General features: G+C 41.7%; 1 protein-coding gene across 2 annotated transcripts in view; it reads right to left on the bottom strand.

Annotated features, from left to right (window-relative positions):
- LOC147683309 (nuclear body protein SP140-like protein) overlaps positions 1-22,223 on the bottom strand; it is a 768,218-nt gene that overhangs the window by 332,887 nt on the left and 413,108 nt on the right. For both annotated transcript variants that reach the window (XM_086943760.1, XM_086943761.1), the window contains exon 9: positions 3,224-3,323. In XM_086943760.1, the coding sequence (XP_086799886.1) occupies positions 3,224-3,323 (100 nt within the window). The remainder of the gene's footprint in view (positions 1-3,223; positions 3,324-22,223) is intronic.

The raw sequence follows: 22,223 nt of genomic DNA, 5'->3' as shown, positions 1-22,223 counted from the left end.
GAGGAATTAGGTGTATGCTTTAATTCCGACATCATGGCCTTTCGACCCCTGGCAGGTCTGGTATTAAATTAAGCATGAAGATTCTGCAAGATAGTTTGTCCCAGGAACATGCACTTTATGTCCCTTGGCTCAAGCCTATTTGGGACTCTTTTCAGAATCTAGGCAGGGGTGACCTATTCAGCTCACCTGAAGGGATCCTTAAGGCTGATTATGCTTGGGTTAAAGAATATTTGCTTCCGGCAAATGTTTATGGACAGAGAAGGAACAGTATTAGCAAAGCCCTGTGTCCGAAGTCATATTATGTTGAAGACAGTATCATCTACAGAACCTTACCTTCTTTCTGTAAAGAACAGTTATGATTGATTCCTGTTAACTAGGTTTTGATTGGTTCTATTGCTCTTTTTATTAGCTTATCCACGTAGAAAGAAGAGGGGGCACAAATTTACATCCTGCGGCTGTGACAATAGGTCTCCACAGGATACCCTGCATTTTACGATGCTCTGCAATTTGCATGCGATGATCCAGAAGGCATATCTCGTTCCTATTTTGAAAATGGCAACTTTTTCCTAAGTTAGGCCAGCTCCAAGGTATTTACAGATGCTCTCAGGAGAAACTATCCGACCGCCCCACATAGGGGGCACTCTCCAAAGCCTCCTTCATATCACCACATCTAAAATGTTGATTCAATCCGTGCCCACTTAATCAAGGAAGGCTCTTGATGAAGCCACCTGTAAAAACAGGTACTTTTTCTCATGGTAGTCACACCTCAACCTCATCACATATCTCACTGACGTGGTATGTCCACTGATTGTTAGTTCATTTCAGATGGCCATCAAAGCCTTTTTTCCTGGCCAATGTCTAGTGCTTAAATCAAGGTGTAATAGCAGTCTAGATTCTCCCCACTTCACCACCTTCCTTTTATATTCTGCCCTCAAATTGAGGTCTCTAAGCTCCACTCTTGATTACCACCATGCCAGTGCTTGCTGTGACTTCTTTAGGTGGATTTAACTTCTGAAGAAGTGTAAAGATTTCCCTACACCTTCTTGACTCGTGCTGAGTCAGTCTCAATAGGTCGGCAAGCAAGTGAGCAATTTTCAAGAGCCTCATTGTGCAGTTCGATAGAAACTCCCAGAATTGTTACATAGGTGAGGCTGTGCAGGTTATTCTGAATTTCTATCCCCTCTTCCAAGGTTGTTAGCACATTCACAGCATTGTGCTTGAAGGACTAATGGCCTTGAGATTCACATCTACCGCTGCTGCATGTTCCTCCTAGGCCTGCAGTCTCCTTTAATTGCTCTCAGCTCTTTGTTCCAGTGGAAGCACCCTTCTGGATGTCCTTTCCAGCTATCTTTCCACATTCTAAAGTGTGTTTCTGATGAACCCTATTTCATGTTTTAAATCAGAATGCAGAGTGTTTACGTACACCAAAGAGTACTCTCCGCTAGTGAAAGAGCAGCCTCCTCAAGGAACTGAGTGGACAACTCACCCATGCCCAGTTTAGAAGAGCCTGCTCACGATGCAAAGAAGTCTACATTCCCTTTGTGCCTCCTGACATATATGACAAGGTTCACAAAAATAGCCCCCACTAGGCAGGGTAACAAGTTAGATTCTGCAGAGCTTGGCAGTACTTTGGTCAAGTATTAGAACTGATTGAATTAATAGGAGCTTTCAAATATGTGGCCCAACCATGGGACGTCTTCAGAGCTGAGGACCCCATCCATTGAATTGGACCCTTTCTGTGGCTTCTAATGTTACAGGGCTTGAGCACCAACTGATGAATAATCTCTACACCTGTTTGCTTCTAATATCTGTGAGTCACCTACCAAAGCATACACCTTACTGCAGCTTTGGTATGCAGCACTAATCCAGGTCTCATACCCTGCCACTTCTCTTTCCTGATCAAGAGACAAGGATGCCTTCCATGCAGCTTCCTTGTTCTCACTTATGGATCTGTTCAAAGAAAGGCCACAGTTGCCCTAGCATTTTATGTCTCAGCAGGCCTAGCAGAGTATGCTCGACAAGTCTTCAGTAAGACCACAACTACCCCACAATTGCAGTGTTTAGGATCTCCAGGAGTACCACACCTTCCAGTTGTCAAGTGCTAGCTGCAGTGGCATAGCAATTATTCAGGGGAGCTAGGCCAGTCTGAAGACAACAATGCAGGTGGGAAAGCCAAATAACGGTGCCATTGTGCATGCACTCTGGCCCACACCCTCTATTTTCTGTTTAAATTGTCTTTATTGTAAGAATGAACAAGAAATTTTCAGTTATTGCTTAGCAAATTGAAATTGGTGCCAACAATTCTTTGTTTTAAATACAATCTTCTATGCTTCTGAATTTAAATTACCATTGTCTACTGACCTATTTTTCCCAATACTATGTCCCACACCATGGGACCCTAAAAAGTAAAGTTTACCTGTCTGCTCATGCCTAGTGTTAGTAAACGCATGTCGGTGGCTTGATTCAAAGAGCCATTCTCTGCCGCAAATGTACATTTAAAGCTGAAAATTGCTCCATTTACATTTATTGTGTATTGACAAAAGAATACGTAGCAAGTACACATGCATTTACTAATATGGATTTGTATACCACAACTGCGTACAACTACACAGTAGCAAGAGGCGAGGAGCACTTGTGAATAATCAGATCACTCCAATTTTTGAATTTTTGGTCCTGTGGGATCAACTGTCCATTTATCCATACATTTTGAACCTTTCTCAAAAACTACTGCACAGATTTACACTAGATCACAAAAAGCACACTTCCTGTGTAAAGATCTAGCTTCCTGACAAATGTGTATAATTCTTTTCAGCTGTTTTATCTGTATCCCTGACTAATTTATCCCGAGCAAAATGCAAGCGAAAAAAGTGTTTTATGGATCCACCCGATAACAGATCACTCTGAAGCTTTTGGGGAAGGAACGGAGGAGAATAAACCTTTTTTGAAAAGTTTTGTCAAGATTCATCAATCGGTGTGGAAGTTGTTAGCAAAAATAAAAAAGACTCTTACTATGGTAATTGGCTAACGTATAACTACACAGTGAGAACCACTATTACGTCATATTTGAACAAAGACCCGGATATGGATACACATAACATGCTCTATCTGATACTCAGGGAAGAACATCCAGGCGGCGCCAGTAGCCTGTAAACAAGCAATGGCACACAAGTTCTGTGCCCTCAAACATCAAATTAATCACTTAAATTAAGGCTGAAGACATGACCTGGTGATTGGTAATGCGTGGCTGGTTCCTGGTGCCTTGATGTAGACGGAGAGTGATATCCGGAGGCAGATGGACTTCTTTTTATTGAGGAAAAGTCATCCTGTTTGATTAAAAAAAGAAAAAGTTAAGTCACTGTTGTAAAAAGTCACTGTCTCCTTTTCTTAAGGCCTCCCTGTGCAAACCACTTGTACTTAAAGGATTGTACAGGAAATTATAAAGAAGCTTAATGGTACTGAATCCCAAACAAATTGTGCAAGCTATGTGTTTCCATCTGAGCACACAAACAGACCACTCATTGCCTCATCACAGATTTTTTATGACATAACTTGTATATTTTACAAGAGCCAGCATTCTCTGTTATTTTTGAATGTTTTTGTATGTACTTGGTTTATTCTAGTTTCGCTGGAAAGGGAGGAAAGATGCTCAGATGTAATCTTTAAAATGTATAAATAGCTTTTTTACAATAGAATTCAATAAGTACCCATAAAGAGACATCCACATACAAACACTGTTGAGTGCCTTTACAGAAGACTAACATTTTTAAGAGCTCATGTACTCAGTAGAGAAACCCTACTGATGTGTTAGGTTGTCCAAAGTCACAGAAGTATATCATCAGATCCTAAAAGACTATGTTGATGAAGTTTTGAACATTAAATCAGATTAAGCTATGAATCAATTAAGGAGATAAGCGAGATCAAAAGTTGGTTTACCAATGATTTAGAATAGTGGAAGAGAGAACTAAGGAAGAGGAAGTGGAGTGAATTCAGATTCGAGGAAGATTTGTTAGGCCTTAGGTTGGCTAAAACTTGTATAAAAAAGATATCCAAGATAGAAAAAAGACAGAAAATACAGCTCACTCTGAAAAATCGAAAAATGACTTGATAGAACTACTTTACAGATTTAAATCTACAATAATCCAATACATCTCAAAGGAATAGAGTAATGCCATAACATTTTTTCTTTCAAAAACAACCTGCTGATATCAGAAGTAAGAGAGGATGAAGACTGCCATGCTGTGCATCCCTCTCAGAAAAATGGCAAATGGTTTCTTTAAAAAAAGTTACTGAGGAACATCATTAAGATCGTTAACAACCTTAACACCAAAGAATGTCCAGGAAACCCGTGCACAGTGAAGCTGCCCAAAGGGGAATTGAAGTGTTTGCCCCTACTTTAGTGCAAATGATGAATAAATATTCCTAACTGGAGAGTTAAGTGAAGAACTAAAAAAACCTTGGTGTTTTCCACTAGTAAAGAAGCCCACTTTCTACAAAGAGGACCCAAAAAACTGTCAGCTAAAACACCCATCATAACTTGCACGACTTGCCATGTTGTTGTCTTGATAGCTCTTTCATTGTTTCTGTACTGTTGGCAAACTGGTGCTTTGAGAATGGCGAGTGGCAGGAATGTTGTGAGCATTCATAACCATAACTGGCAAATTTAAGTGGTTTAAACAAATTCTAGCAAGAACCATAACTCACCTTTTGGCTGTTCTTTTTCCAGTGAATTTCATTGTTTTTTTTTATGAGGTTCTTAATTTACATCCTGGGTCTGGACCAAAACCTCTACTCAAACACAACAGCCACACAACCACAGTTGTGCACTGCCTTTGGCAGACTGTGGCCTGGCCCTGAGCTCCACGCACTGTGGACAGGCAACCACCTGTGCACACAGCCTGTGCCCAAATTGCAGCAGGAACTGCGCAGTTGTGGTTGGGAACATGATCTGCACCATATCACATGCCTTCAAAGCAAAGCCGGACAGTAATTTTAGTGTTTGAGTGTGCTTTTTTTTTTTTACAATGCATGAAATTCATGAGTCAGATGTGACACACAAATCAAAAACAAAATGGTGGTCAAATGCAGCAGTTAAAATGGCCGCTGGAAAGCTTTTGAGTAATCTGACTAACAAGTTGTGCGGCTCTTTTAGGCACTTTTTCTTCAGGAGTGATTTGTATTTTCCATGGGTATGGGTACCCCTGACCGCTGCTCTGCAGTAAGTCACCTTTGGGTTTGGCACACCATGGCTTTAAGAAAATTAGATTCACATCACAATAATTGTTAGTTGGAGAAAACTTGTGAGTTTTAAGATTGCAGAAAAAAATGTTATCACTAATCCAGCCAATAACATTTTGTAAAAAATTCAAAAAGTGATCGACATGAATCCTGAGTTAAAAAGGCAGAGATACTTCAAAGTGCTAAGCCTTTAAATCCTGCTCTGAAAGTCAGAATTTATGAGTCGGTGAAGGGGTGTGTAGTGGCTGCATGCGTTTGTGAGTGGGTGTGTGAGTAGCTGTGTGTGTGTGTGAGTGGGTTTGTGAGTGGCTATATGGGTCTGTAAATGGGTATGTTAGTGGGTATACGGGTCTGTGACTGGGTATGTGAATGGCATTATGGGTTTGTAAGTGTGTGTGAGTGGCTTTGTGGGTGTGTGAGTGGCTGTATGAGTCTGTGAGTGGATGTGTGAGTGGATATGTGGGTGTATGAGTGGGCATGTTGGTGGCTGTATTGGTCTGGGAGAGGGTGTGGGAGTTGTTTTGTGAGTGTGTGAGTGGATGTGTGAATGACTATAAGAGTGTGTGGATGGGTGGTGACTGTGGGTGTATGACTGGATGTGACAGCGGGAGAATGGGTGTGTGAGTGGGTGTCTAGGTATCTGTGTGGGTGTGTCAGTAGCCATAGCTATGTGAGTGACTGGGCAATAACAGAACCTCACCTGCCCCTTTATCCAACAAGCGTCCATAGATTTGCACAAAATACCTACACAACTAGGGTAGTTTCTACTGGGTTAATTACTAAGTGCTACCTTGGTGGGTAAATGGCCAGTGCACCTTCTACACTACATCTGCATAATACACCACAAGGCAATGTCTTCAGTGATCTTGTGCGCGTTTGAGCAATGTGATTGTTTCTCATGCATCTTTATCCAGAAATCTGTGATAACATGAATCAATCAATAGAGAAGAACACAAGACTAAAAAGAGGTAAGTCTCCACAAAACAAGTGTACTTCCTTTTATCTGTATGAAGTAAGTGCTTCTTTGTTTGGTGAAGTTGTTGTCATATTCCTCTGCATCAAGGACACATCACCAAATTCAGCGGGAAACACACTAGGGTTCTCTTAGTAAGTTGTTCATTAACGTGGGAAAAGGAGGGTAGACCATTGCATACTACTAAGAAAACAGAGCGGGGCCAAACAGGCGATCCATGCAGATGATTTTGGGTATTTGCATAGTCAGGGTAATTAAAACAGGGAACCAAGGATTCTGCTCTCAAAACAAGAAAGAAACAACTTATCAGAGCCACCACAGATCAGACTGCACTCCAATAGTTCCACTATGCATTCACCTCCATTAAGAGTTTCAGATTGTATTTCAACGTGGAATACAAGAGGAAACACACTTCCTTTGCCAAGCCCAAAAAGTTAGACCATTTATGCTTTACAGAAGTGAAACTTCAACAGGGGTACATGCTGAGTTTATATTTGTAAGTGCTTCCCATTGTGGTTTAATTTCTGTGAAATGAGCATCAGGGTCATAATGGAACCTCAGTTTTTCCAAGAGTTGTCCATAGTTTTGCCTAAAAAGTCTACCCAACTGGAGTACTTTCTATTGGTTATTTATTAAGTGCTGCCTCATTGGGTAAATGTCTAGTGCATATTCTACACTACAGCTGCATAAAGGACCACAAGGTAATGTCTCCAGTGACCTTGTATGCATATCATTTTGGCAGCATGATTGTTTCTCGAGTGTTTTATTCCACAAATCTGTGATAACATGAATCCTCATTAAGTGAAGATGACGAGACTACAAAGAGGTGAATCGCCACCAAACATGGGTCTTCTCTTACCTACATGAAGTAAGTGCTTCTTAGTTTGTTGGAGATGTCCTTGTATTCCTCTGCATCAGGAACGCATCGCCAACATTTGCGGGAAATGCACTCAGAGACCTTCAAGTAATGGGGAAGGGGAGGCATGTGCCCCCTCCCCAGGCCAATTTTGGACCTGGGAATGATATATCATTGTGCTGCTTTGAATGCTGGGTGCCCTGAAGCTTAATCAGAGTACCAAGTGTGCAGCGCTGGGGACCGCAGGGAGAGTATTAATGCCCTTGCAATCCCTTCCAGCAGCTTTCCTCCAGCGGGAGCCGGCATTGCTCTCACGCGCAGAGAGCAGCCAGAAATGCTGCTCAATGCATGTGGGAGCACTTTGTTCACCTGTTTTCATGCCCGCAGTGAAGCGGTCAGCAAACAGTTGAAAAGTCTGATCTGAGCAAGCAGGATCCGTTTACCTGCTTCTGCCTGCTGGGAGCGGAATTACTGTTTTCCACACATATCTTTAACACGCATTAATATGTAAGTATATGGGTAAGTATTTAAGTAAGTGTATTTTATAGGTATTTGGTACATTTTAATTTTATAATTATTGTTTACATTTTTATTTTTTATTTTAATGCTAGGTTTTAGGGACGGGATATAAGGGATATAGGTGTATTGAGCGGGGAAGTCTATTTATACGCAGCTATAAACTATATATATTTCTAAAATTATAATAGGTTTTAGGGATGGGATGTAAGGGATATAGGGGTATTGGGTGGGGAAGTGTATTAATGCTCAGGAACTATTTTTAATACTTTAGTATTAATATTTATAAATTCCAATGGTTTTAAATTAGTATTAATTTTTTTTAATGTCATGCAATTGTAAAATTAGTATTCAGGGATGGGGTGCAAGGGATATAGGGGTATTGGGTGGGGAAGTGTATTAATACTCAGGTATTCATGTTCATACATTAGTATTAATATTTATAAATTTTAATTTTTATAAATGAATAATTATTGTAAGTTTCAAAATATTTGATAACATTGTAAAAGTAATATTTAGTGACAGGATGCAAGGGATATATGGATATTGGGTGGGGAAGCATATTAAAACTCAGGTATTCATTGTAATACTTACAGATTAGTACATTAGTATTAATAGATAATATTTGTAATTTTGTACAATGACTGAGCCACAGCAACGAGTGGCCGGGTACAGCTAGTTATTAATAATATTAAAATAATCGCATTTAAAAAAATAAAAAATGTGTATTTAGGGATGGGATGAAAAGTTTATGGGGGTATTTGTTGGGGAATTGTATTACCACTCAGGTATTAATTGTAGTAATTGAATAGTTAAAGGTAACTTCTTTATGTAAATAAAGTTGAAGAAAAATTCATATTTTTTAAGTTAAATATCATTATATATTATTTACATTTTAAAATATTATAAATCAATTTAAATATATTTATTTGTCAAAATTACATTACATGAAAAGATGTAAAATCAAATTCAAGGTCTAATTTCAATATTATTTATTTAAACACAGTATAAAAATTTAACAAATTGTAAATAAATAGTAAATCTTATAACATGTTTAACAGAAATATAAAACACACTTTGTGTAACATGTTTTTATAACAGTTTATACATTTTTTCCCTCGGTTTACCATCAAGTTCAATGGCAAATATTGTCCTTTTTTCATTTTTATATGCTTGATGCTCGCGGTTATTCATATGTTTCCACAGTTAGCGGAGTGTTGAAGTCAAGATAGGAAGCAAGGAAGCGCTGCAGTCAAGTAAGATCAATTTATTTTACATTACTAGGTATATAGGTGGCTACATTTATTGTAAGGTACAGGGGGCAGGTAGTTATATGTTAGATAGAAATACTGGTGGGTTTTATGGGTTTTTATCTGTTCTCTATTCCCATGCATGTTGTGTTCATATACTCAAGTCAGTACGATAACTTTTAAAAAAGTTTAAATTTTTTGTCCTACGTGTTTTTTATACTGTTTGTAACCGTCTCGAAATGTAGATCATGTGGCTACAGCATGAAGATAGATTTATTGAATCCAGTGCTACAGCATTATTTTGGAGATATTTGAATTTGGAACAGTGTTATTTTTTAAGGTTATGTTTTTATTAACAGAGTTTCGGATATGGATCTTCGATATTTTTTATTGCTGCCATCAACAGTTCTGTATTACTTTGGGCTTGTTAGGGAAATCTTTTTTTTTTTAGAATGTATTTTTTTCGAGCGATTGCAACAGAAAAAAAACTAAACTATTTTTGAATTTTTTAAACGTGTTTTTAGAATCAAAATCTGTATATTTGTAATCATTCAGCTACTGGTGAGGGTTTGCATTTAAAACCATGCTTTTTCAGAATTTCTTTTGTTTCCTGTGGATGTTGATTTTCATGTATATGGATTATTGGAGTACTGTTGACTCTTGTTCACACATTTTAAAAAGTCCTGAAGAGTTGAAGAAAGAATATATCTACTGGTAGGAATTCAAAATTGTTTTAATTTAGTAAAAAATAAATAGAAAAACGCCAATTGAATTGTTAAAACAGGCAAATATTTTAGGCAAATTTGTATTCGTAATGTAATATGTAATGTTGAATTTGACTAAATAGTCTTGCAGACAGTTTGTTACTCTTTTTGGATGTACGTGGGCACAGGTAACCAGACAGTGATTGCACAGGTCTCATTTCTTAAAAACTTTGCTCCTTTTTCAGAATTTCCAACTAAAGAATACGTTTGGGTGAAGTTTGCCAATTGATTTGCTGAAGGAATTGTGCCATTCATCAATGACATTGTAGTCTTTGCACCTCCCTCTAAGCATGTTGTGTAGCAGTTCTACCATTCAATGGGAAATATTGGCCTCTTCCTGTGACCTGACCTGCTTAGATGGTCAATCCATGTATCTTTAAAATAATTTAGTAGTGGTGCCAAATTATTTTCCGTTATGTAAAATCTTCAGATTCAGAAATTGTTGTCTTATACTCGTCTACACTGTCAGGAGGTACGAAGCATAAGGCAGGAAGAAGTTTTATTCAAAATGAAGTTTACTGTTTGATAAGTAGCCCTCAACTAAGGATTATGTTTTAATTTTACGCCAGTATGCCTGAGAAAAGTGAAATACCTGTCCCTGAATTTGGGTGGTAGGTTGGTAATTTTGTAATTGCATTAACCATTGATAATTCAGAGTAAATTATAACTTTTCTAGGACTTCTATTCATTGTTTTGGATTTTAGAACTGTTAATAATTCAGTGTATGTTGACGATTGCTTAACAGGGAGTAAACTATACACTAATTGGACAGGTGTGTTATTTATGTTTGCATGAATAGTGTACATTTGGGCAGTTGGATGTGGTGTTTATTTAAGAGAACCATCCCTCTTCATTCAACTATTTTTAAGTGTTAAAAGGTTATGGTTTATGCAAAATATTAATAGTCTTTTTTGAGGGTTTTCGTTGTCATGCAGCAGGAAAGGTTCTCCAGAGAAAGTGATTGTTAGTTCAGGTTGGATGTTAATGTCAGAATAAGACTGTGGTGTTATTTGTTAGGGATTACTTGCCTGTTTTTGTCTTTGTACCATTCTCCTCATATTGGGAATTGTGGGCCTAATATTGGCTATGTGCATTTGAAGACTTTCAGAAACCTGTCTCAAAATTGAGCCACATGGCTCATAAGAGGTGGATGCAAGTACTTTAACTTCTTTTAATGTTTTCACATACTTCAATCCTCATTGCACAGGCACAGTGGTTAGGCTCAGTTGTCCTTACTACAGTGTTTTCCAGAGTAACCACTCTACCTGTGCAATAGGATGAAAAGTACTCCATGTACCTCTAATGACACCTGGGCTCACTTAACCTGTCCCTACAAAGGTAGCCAGCACACTTTAGCAGTGTGTTGCTTCCCTGGGATTTGACATTGTTTGCTTGATTAGATAACTCCTCTGACGTTTGTTCTGCTAAAAAAGAGAGATAGCAAAAAAGTGTAAGTTTTTGCTATTTTATTATATGTTTGTATATTTTATTTGCCTGTTATAAAATTGAAAAAATGTTTTGTTAATATTTAGAATTTTCCTGTGGAGAGAAAAAGACAGTTAAGACACTCTGTTGGAAAGAAAACATTTATTGCTAGTTAACCTCTTCCATGCGCAGTGGGCGTGTGCAGAGGATGGCCGGGCGTCAAAGCGGTTATTATTTTTCACCTGGAATTTATTTTTTGATATTGTTGAAAAATTATTATTTGTTTTCCTTGAAATTGGTGAGTTCTTTGATTTTTAAGGATGTTTTTGGTAATGTTTGTACTTTGTAGTGTTCTTTAGCTAAATTTGGCGTTCTTCAGTTTTGTTGATATCTGTCCTAAAAGGAAAAATGCTATTTATTCATTAACTTTTTGTTTTATGGTGTTTTTCTTATTATTTGCTGTTGATATCAAGAATACCTGCATGAATATTACTGTTTTTGTGGTTTATAATATGTCCTGTAGTTTTATTTACTTCAAGTTGTTTCATAGATAGGTATATCTGTTTTAACAAGGAACAAAATACATGTTGTTAATGTTTTTTAAAGTATGTATTTTATGAACTTGAGCATCTTGTTTTAGTTAAATATTTGAGGCTTTTAAACTACAAAATGTTTACTTTAGTCACTCTCAGCAGTAGTTCCGAGGTAAGTCCTTGATGGATTTTGAATAGTAATTTTGTCCTCTATTAATTGCTTAGCACATGACCTGAGATAAGTACCCACTGGATTTAGAATAGTAAGTTTGCCCATTATTCACTGTCTAGCACCTACCCTGAGCTTAGTGGATGGTGCTGTTAGAATAGTAATTTTGGCCCTTAGCAGAGGTGTGGAATTTAATAAAATATCTACTTGTCCATGAGGCAGGGTGCTTCTAGAATCTACTTGTCCTGTAACAAATCCACTTGTCCCTTTTGTGCCATGTAATGTGGCAACAAATTATGACAGCAATCTTATTATATATAAGAGCTCTAAAAAAGCCTCTACGATTATGCAGGGCTCCTTCCATAGTTGGGTTTGAATACCAGCAATTCCCTTATGTTGCCATGTTTCTGCAGATCTACATTCTGGGGTTGAAGGTAATAGTGGGGAACAGTTCCAGGGTTGGATGCCCCTTTCAGTCTGGACAAACCTACTAACTTGCATGTCTTAAGGGTTTTAACCAACTCTTCTCTAATATTTTCCCATACTACGAAAGGTTGAAAATGTACTCCGGACAATGGCAGACATATAACTTCTTCCAGGGTTGGGAAAAAAAGTGGTTGGAGGGAAAGTGAACCTGCAAACACTCAGATTTTCACCTGAGCAAATCTACACTTGGATATTTTCTCATGCTGAAATGCAGTACACAAATCTTTTTTAGGAGTGCTATTTCTTGGCCTACTTGTGTAAAGTCTTGTGAATTCACACAAGTCGTATATCTGCACTTTATTTCAAGGACATGGGTGCACTTTTGAGACTTTATTTAATAATTGGGCCCCTAATTAGGTCTGAAGTTAACCATGACCGTTTGTGTTTATTCAAATTCTGTCTCTGTCTATCGGCTAGCTTCACTTTGAGTGACAGCATTCTGTTCTTTCACCAGGAGAATATCGACACAGTCGTTTTGTTCAGTGCCAGGAACACTGTGGCAATGTGTGCTTTCGAGACCAACATGTTTTTGCTTTTGCCAATGTTTGTTATAACGGTGAGGGCCCGGCAGCTCCCACACCAATAAGGTTTCATAAAAAGCATGCCAAAACATGTCACACATTGACAAAACTAAAAGGCTGCCCAACAATATCAGACCTACTGGCTTTACCCAAGCTTGTTTATTTTCATATTTCCCATAATATTATTAAAACTGCTTACACTGTTTTTTCCATTTTATATATTTTTGGGAAATATTTGCATACTGTAACACATTTTACTAAATGATACTGCAAAGAAATGGTACCTAAAATTTACAGTAGTTTAGCGAAATGCTTTTGCATTTTTTTGTAAACATTTCTTTTTAAAGCGAAGAATCATCCATTTTGCTATCTAGGTTCTGCAAATATTTGCATCTAATCAGAGAGTATTCTAGGAGCATTATACATAGCCTCATATTGCTAAACATTGACAAAGTGGGTACACGTTTTTAAACTGGAACCTCTGTAAGTAGTGCAGTCTGAGCTTAATTAGAGCGCTCACCCTAATATTAAAGGCTTTGCATTAATGAACCATAAATACAAGTTTGAACAGCAGTAACACATGGAGACAAATATTACCTTCAATCAATCAATCAAAGACATTTGTAGAGCGCACTATTTACCCGGAGGGTCTCAAGGCGCTGGGGGGGGTGCTGCTACTGCTCGAACAGCCAGGTCTTGAGCTTCTTCCTGAAGGAGAGGTGGTCTTGGGTCAGGCGCAGGTCGGTCGGGAGGGAGTTCCAGGTCTTGGCGGCCAGGTAGGAGAAGGACCTTCCTCCTGTTGTCGTTCTTCGGATACGGGGGACGGCGGCGAGGGCGTGACTGGCTGATCGGAGATGGCGTTTGGGAGCGTAGAAGTTGATGCGGTTGTTGAGGTAGCTCGGGCCTTGATCGTGTAGGGCTTTGTGTGCGTGGGTGAGGAGACGGAAGGTGATTCTTTTGTTGACGGGGAGCCAATGCAGGTCTCTCAGATGTCCGGAGATGTGGCTGTGTCGTGGGATGTCAAGGATGAGTCTGGCTGAGGTGTTCTGGATCCGCTGGAGTCTCTTCTGGAGCTTGGCGGTGGTTCCGGCGTAGAGGGCGTTGCCGTAGTCCAGTCGGCTGGTGACGAGGGCCTGGGTGACCGTCTTCCTGGTCTCGGTGGGGATCCACCGGAAGATCTTCCGTAGCATGCGCAGGATGTTGAAGCACGACGAGGAGACGGCGTTGACTTGTCTGGTCATGGAGAGGGAGGAGTCCAGGATGACGCCCAGGTTGCGTGCGTGGTCTGTCGGTTTGGGTGCGGTGCCCAGGGCGGGGGGCCACCAGGAGTCGTCCCAGGTGGAGGGCGAGGAGCCCAGGATGAGGACTTCCGTCTTGTCTGAGTTCAGTTTCAGGCGGCTGGTCGTCATCCACTCGGCTACCTCTTTCATCCCTTCGTGAAGGTCGGCTCTGGCGGCGGCGGGGTCGTTGGTCAGGGAGAGGATCAGCTGGGTGTCGTCAGCGTAGGAGATGATGTTGAGGTTGTGCTGGCGTGCGATGGCCGCGAGGGGGCTCATGTAGACGTTGAAGAGGGTGGGGCTCAGCGAGGATCCTTGAGGGGCGCCGCAGATGACTTCGATGGCTTCTGACTTGTACGGTGGTAGTCGGACTCTCTGTGTTCTTCCGTCGAGGAAGGAGATGATCCACTCCAGTGCCCTCTCCTGGATTCCGACGTTGCTGAGGCGCTGCACTAGGGTGCGGTGGCAGACAGTGTCGAATGCCGCGGACAGGTCTAGGAGGATGAGGGGAATGTCTTTCCCTGATCTAGAATGTGGTACTGTAAACTGGCAGCCAAAGGGGTTGTGCTGCAAGGGGTGGGGACTACTTGTCCCGAGGACAAAATACAAATGAAAACGTGTTGCCCTTGACCCCAAATAATATGTCTTGGGTGTCGGACTATAGGAATTACACATCCCTGCCTTAGTCACTGTCCAGCACCTGCCCTGAGGAATGTACCTGGTGGAGTTAGAATAGTAGTTTTGCCCTTTAGTCACTCTCAGTCAAACAACTTTATTCGGTTTACAGGTGTAAAACCATAAACGCTCACATATAAATAAAATCAGCAATGATAAAATTCATAAAACCATTTGTCCAATTCAATATATGCAGAAGGTTAGTTCATAAATAAGATATCAATTAAAATCAGAACTCTAGTAAAATCAGTGGTTAAAATAGACCTAGAGATAAATAAAGCCCACAGACCTGGCGATTTATTATGTCACTGGCTGGGGATTAAGTTGATTAATTGCCCTCCAGGGTACTGCCCTCTTGTCAGGTAATGTCCTGTTTTTTACTGCTAATTTAAGGAAATTAAGAACAAATAAGACAGAGTCTTCAGATATCAGTTGTAAATATATCAGTGCTGGGCGTGACTGCCTAAAATTCAATCTCCTTAAAACAGAGACTATTAGTTTCCTCTGGGGAATTGCATAGAAACTGCAAAAGAATAAAAAATGAAGCAAATCCTGCAGCGACTCACCATCGCAGCCGCAGGATTTGAAAGTATGTCCTCTATGGCAACCCCCAGGGAAAGCTAACATAAGATGAAAGAAACCCAGGCGAAACCTAGTCAGCAGAAAACGGTTGTATGTGCTGAAAGAACCTAAAAGATAGCGCTCTGTAGTTGAAAAAGTTTTCAGGATTATAAAGTTTCATACACTAACGGGGTCATTATGATAGCAGGTGGATTGCCACCACCCATATGACAGTGGCGATCCGCCTGCCAAAATCTACCGCCTGCATAACTTTCCCCCCGCCACATTACGATGGCAGGGGGGACCTCGGCAGATGGGAAGACCGTCTGCCAGTTTTCCGCCGGTAGGCAAGCCGCCCGATTGCCTACTGGGCGGAAAAGCCGAGGAGTATGGTGGTGGTGCCTTGCACGCACCGCCATCCATATTATCATCATGGCGTTGAAATGCCTTTCCATGGCGGAGACTCCACCATGGAAAGGCATGCGGTTTTGTCTTTGGGGGCCCCCGGGGTGTTTATGGGGGTGGGGGTCCACATGGGGATGCACAAGGTGGCAGGCACCGCACAGTGCCTGTCAGGTTGTGTGTTCAAATGCACAACTTGCATTTTACACATTGCAGCCCACCGCAATGTTTAAAATGTGGGATGTGCCCGCCAGTCTGGCGGGTGCATCCTAATGCCATTTGCGGGACCACCGCGACAATGGCGAACGGTCCCGTTTCCAGATATGGCCGCCCGCCATCGTAATGGGCCCCTAGGTTTCTTCAGTTCATGCTCTTCCCTCTCTAGTTTAAATAGGCTACTGAAGGAATCCTTGACCCAAATCAGATCCTTTGTAGATGCCATTTTCAGATTACTATATAGATCTGGTCTGCCCAGTCTATCAAAACTGGACCTTCTATATCTTAGCCATGATATATGATGTGCGTGATCCAGCAACATATACTATTTCAATATCCGCTGGGTCAGCATCAGATCCTCATTACACCATGTTTTCATCCAAAAGATTAGTGGGCGTAAGGCCAAAGTATCACTCAAATAAGGGACCCCCAGTTCTTCATGTACAACCATGTTTGAGGTCCCAATTGGGAGGCCCAATAAATACTTCAAGAACCTGTTCTCAGCCACTTGCAGATCTTCCATAGCCAATGCCTCCATATTTTGCTTCCATAAGCAGCCAACGCGACACATTTGGCCTGATATATTTGTAGCAGCGCTGCTATTAGTCTTTTACCTAATTTTGTATGAAGTCACCCTTCTTTCTCTGCTTTAATGGGCCCCACTTCTGATGATCATCAAGTATTACTCCCAGTTATGAAAAAACCATGGTACGGGGACTTTTAGTCACTGTCCAGCACCTGTCTTGTGGTAAGTAATTGGTGGAGTTAGAATAGTAATTTTGGGCCTTAGTCACTGTCAAGCATCTGCCTTGAGGTAAATATTTGGTGGAGTTAGAATAGTTATTTTTCCCTTAGTCACTGTCCAGCACCTACCCGGAGGTAATTACCCAGTGAAGTTAGAATAGTGATTTTACCCTTTAGTTACTGTCCAGCAACTGTCCTGATGCAAGTATTTAGTGGAGTTAGAAAAATTATATTTTATAAAGTTGCAATATTGTTCTATATATTACAATTTAAAATATACAAACCCAGAATGTGTTTGTCGAGCCAACTTTTACTAATTTTGTGAGCGAAATCTGTAAGTTTAGGAAAATATAAACTAATAGATAAGTCATATAACGAGGTAGTACAAATGAAAGTATTTTCTTGTTAAAGTTCCACTTACCTGGACAGGTAGATGGTATAGTTTGTGGTAATCAAGGCTTGCTTCCGTCAGAATCTCGGTGTGGTCGCGAACGCAATCAGTGTAGTAGTGGATGCTAAATGGTGGGCGGCCATTTTTATGTGTGGTGAGGTAAATGAAAATTGAAATAGATATGTGTTGGAATGTACGCTTCCTAGTGAGTTTTATTGTGAATGTGTAGTTTATTTTGTTCATTTAAAAAAAAAAAAACTTTATTTTACTTCCTGTTGTAAAACGAGAGCCATTTTCATTTGGGAAAGGTGAAAGTAAGGAATTAAAATAAAAGTAGGACTAAGTTGCAAACATATTTGGGAACATGTTTATTCTATCATAGTTGTATTGCGTTCTGTTTCAATTATTATGTTTATTTTTAGAATCTGTAAATGTGTTGTTTGTTATTTTTACAATTTCTTTTCATTTTTTTTAAACATTTTGTCAGTGAAAGTACTTTTCTGCATAGGCTGTAATAATGTATTTTAACGGTATGCGTGCTGATGTGATATGTGGTAATTGTGTGTGTGGTAAGGACACATTTAGGGCCCATACAGACTCTGACCTTGGAAACCATGTAAGAATGAATGTTTTGGTGCACCGCCTCCAGTTGGCGGCTGAGGGGGCACATTTATCCCTGCACCTTATGGCAGGCACCTTGAGGGGCCAGCCATGGGTTTCAGGGATGAACTGCACCTCCCCTTTCACTAAGGGAACATGCATTACGGCTGGTTTACGGGTGTAATGCATGCTCCCATAGTGAAATATAGGAATGCGACAGAACAGTGTTCGGTTGCATTCTAATGAGGTGCTCGGGACCGCCAAACGGGTGTTGGTCGGGCCCAGGCCCACCCACCGACGTCAAAATCAGGCCTTAAGTGTTACTCCATGTATATGCGTGGTAGTGTGTTTTGTGGTGAAAACATTCACTGAAGTAGTAAGTGCATTTTAAAAACTGCGTTATTGAGATGTGCATGGTAAAAGCATTCATTGCTCCATCATACATCCAGTCACAGGGGCCAACCATGGCCTAGACTGAGGGCCACACTGCCCCCCTTCCTTTCAAAATTTGGATAACCCACGGGGAGCTGGTGGTCTCCAGGGCCGTAAACAGCCTGGGGAGGGGGCTCCTTACTTCCCATAGATGTAAAATCGATTTTCTTCTCATACAATCTGATTAAATAAGGATAAAATAATCCATAAAACTTTCCCCCCCCCTCAAAAATTTGAAAAATACAACTGTAGGGAAAAATAAATCCTCCATAGAGAAAACGACCATCCAAAAACCATAAAAACCTGACAATGTACTAAACATAAGAAACGCTCCAGGAAACCCGAAAAAATTAAGAAGTGTAAGATATATAGTAGTTAGTAAAACTAACATACACTTCTTTAAAAAAAAAGAGACTTCTTGCGGCACCGGTAACTTCCTGAAATAAAAACCTACAAAATAAAAGCACATACACTCCCACCCACATAAAACGACACATAAAAATTTAATATTATTACTACTAACCTTAAATTAAAAAAAAAACAACACATTAAACACAGTATTTCTAACTCTCTAAACAGGCCCCAATTACGTAAAAAGGAGTAGTTTCTGTCCTGTAACTCCAGTTCTGTAGTAGGGGTATCTCTGTTATAGTCATAATCTAGTGAATAGTCCCGCCCATGTGCGCGGACCCCGGAGCAATCAAAAATAATCTCTCAAGTTGTCAAAAAATGCAGAACTGCACAGACACTTAAGAGAGAATTTAAAGACAGATAATGCAGCCTATATCCACAGGCTACACTGTCCAGTACTTCAACTAGAAATTCCACCAAAATTCCTCACAAACAGCATAGCCTGCCCAGTTTCCTCCACAGAGAAACTTGCCTCTACCAGCAAAAGCCTCTGGAATGATAGAGAGGAAGGTATGGACAGACAAGCCCCATGGGCTGCCATTATGTGGCTCAAATAGGATACTGTGCCTTTAAGAGAACTTTCCAGAACTTCTCCCAGTATCCCAGAATGCACAGCAGGTCCCTTTTACTTTCAATTCTTTTTGAAGGCTTAACACGCCAGACCTGTAGCATTCCTTACATAAATATCTTTCTCCACCGGGGAGGCGGGCGGGCGCTTATGACTATAACAGAGATACCTCTACTACAGAACTGGAGTTACAGGACAGAAACTACTCCTTCTGTAGTAGGGGATCTCTGTGTATAGTCATAATCTAGTGAATAGAATGGCAAGCCCATCCCCACACCAAGTTGCGGTGGAGACTAAGAGAACAAACCACTACTGTGCGAACGAATTTCGCAGCGAAGCCTGCCCAACCTGAGCATCTGATCTGGCATCAGTGTCCAGACAGTAATGCTTAGCAAAGGTATGAACAGACTTCCATGTGGCCGCCTTGCAGATTTCTGCAATGGGAACATTGTGGTAGCTTTGCCCCTGGTGGAATGAGCCTTAGGCTTACCTCCTAAGGTCCTATTAGCTTTTTGGTAACACAACTGTATACAGGACACAATCCACCTAGAGATGGACTGTTTAGAGGTAGCAAGACCTGTCCTGACTGATCCATAATTGATAAACAATTGGTCTGACCTACGAATATCTTTGGTTTTATCCAGATAAAATTTCAACACCCTCCTAACATCCAGGGAATGTAGAGACCTTTCCGCTGGAGATGAAGGATTCTGAAAAAACGTAGGCAAAGTTATGGTCTGGTTGACATGAAAATCAGAAATAACCTTGGGAAGAAATTTAGGGTGAGTACGCATGACAACCTTAGCAGCATGAAATACAGTATAAGGTTCTTGGCAACACAACACCTGAATTTCACTCACCCTGCGGGCCGATGTAATGGCCACGAGGAACGCCGCCTTCCAGGACAGTTGCTGCAACGAAGCCTTATGAATAGGTTCAAAAGGCTCTTCAATCTGGACAGCACCACATTCAATTCCCATGAAGGCGAAGGAAGACGGACAGGAGGGAATACTTTCTTCAAGCCTTCCAAAAAATCTTTGATCACAGGGATCTCGAAGAAGGAAGTCTGTGAAGGGCATTTCCTGTAGGCAGTCAATGCAGCAAGATGGACCTTAATGGAATGGAAATTAAGGCCAGACTGCGCCAAATGCAGAAGATAAGGAAGGATGACATCCTCCTTACACGTCGTAGGGTCAAAGTTCTTGGACTTGCACCAGATGCAGAATCTCTTCCACTTGGAAGCGTAAGAAGTCCTAGTGGAAGGTCGCTTAGCCTCCTTCAGTATGGCCATACAATCTTCTGGTAGATTCAAATGGCCATATTGCACTATCTCAGGAGCCATGCCGCCAAACTCAAAGACGAGAGGTTGGGGTGCACCATCTGCCCCCCGAACTTCGTGAGAAGGTCCAGCCTGCACAGCAGCCGAATGTGAGGAAGGAGAGACCAATGAAGCAGGTCCGTGAACCACCACTGTCTGGGCCATTCCGGTGCGATCAGGATCATCCGCGCCGAGACTGGGATAGCTTGATGAGCACCGCTGGAATCAGGGGAATGGGTGGAAAAGCGTACAGAAATCTGTTCGACCAGTCGATACATAGGGCTTTTCCCAACGTCCCCTGCTGGTAGTACCTGGAGGCGAAGTCTCGGCATTTGCTGTTTTCGGCGGTGGCGAACAGATCTACGTCTGGAGTCCCCCACCTTGCAAAGACTTCTCCTAGCACTTCGTCGTTTATGACCCATTCGTGGTTTTCCTGAATCAGTCTGCTCAGTGCGCCTGCCTGAACATTCTGCACACCTGGCAGATGGGTAGCCGTTATCGTCAGTCCTCTGGCTAGAAGCCAGCGCCAGATCGTCTGCGCCTCCTGCGAGAGGGTGCGCGATCTAGAGCCCCCCTGCTTGTTGAGGTAGTACATCATGGTCGTATTGTCCGTCTGTACAAGCAGAGAGTCGGTCTGAAAGGACGGATGAAAGGCCTTCAGTGCCAAGTGAACAGCTCTGAGTTCCAGGAAATTGATGTGGTACGTGGACTCCGACGGAGACCACATCCCTTGAAGAGCATGCAGAGACAGTTGTACCTTGTCGTCCCAAGATCCTCTGCTCTGATCCCACTGATCCTCCAAGCACTCCTGCAGAGGTCTCATGTGCAGCCGTGCGTGAGGCATGAGGAAGATACAAGAGGCCATCGACCCCAGTAGAGAAGACACCGTCCTCACTGTTGTAGATGGAGCGGTCATAAGAGCCTGAGCCTTCCGAAGGATCGATAGTCGTCGCTCCTCCGAAGGAGAGCTGCTTGCTGAGCGTATTGATGGAGGCTCCCAAGTACTGAATGCACTGGACCGGAGTCGGGACAGACTTGGACATGTTGACATGCAACCCCAGCTTGTTCAAAAGAACACACGTCTTCTGGAAGTGTGCTTGAGCTTGTCTGCAGCTCCTATCGCCCACTTTCGCTCCTCAACCTGGACTATAAGATCTTGGCCAAAGCGTTGGCGATGCGGTTAGCGTTGCTGGTCAACACCATTATATCTCCGGCACAATCAGGCTTTGTCCCTCAGCGGTCAACCTCGCTGAACCTACGCACGATTTTTTCGGTTCTCCATAGAATCGATCCAGCCACCCCTGCTGCCACGGTTTTTTTGGACACCGAAAAAGCTTTCGATACGCTGGAATGGCCTTTTTTTCTAGATGTGATGCGCAGGATGGGCATGCCCGCGATGTTTGTCGCGACAGTGGAACTGCTGTACACTGCTCCCGCGGCCCGCATTCGCGTAAACGGCACCATATCCGACAAATTTATTCTATCTAGAGGTACCCGTCAGGGATGCCCCTTGTCTCCCTTGCTTTTTATTTTGGCGATGGATCCCCTGGTGCGGCACTTACAGGAAAAACATCTCCACAGAGGGCTGCAGTTCCGCACAGGCCCTCTATTGGTCTCGCTATATGCGGACGACATGGTCTTATATGTCCGCACTCCGGAGGCCAATCTGCGACCCCTGCTATTTGAGATTGAACGCTTTGGTGAATATTCTGGCCTTAGGGTCAATTGGCACAAGTCACAGTTATTTCCCCTCACCCCCGCCACCACGCAATGGCCCTGCTCCCTCCCACTGGAGTGGTGTGAGGACTCTGTTAAATATCTGGGGATACACATACACCTTGATACCATGTCCATTATTCGTTTAAACTATGGCAGAGCCCTTGATTTTCTGGAGGATAAC

This window comes from Lissotriton vulgaris, chromosome 11, assembly GCF_964263255.1.
Source record: "Lissotriton vulgaris chromosome 11, aLisVul1.2, whole genome shotgun sequence".
Lineage (NCBI taxonomy): Eukaryota > Metazoa > Chordata > Amphibia > Caudata > Salamandridae > Lissotriton > Lissotriton vulgaris.
This window is presented reverse-complemented; position numbering and strand designations above follow the sequence as displayed.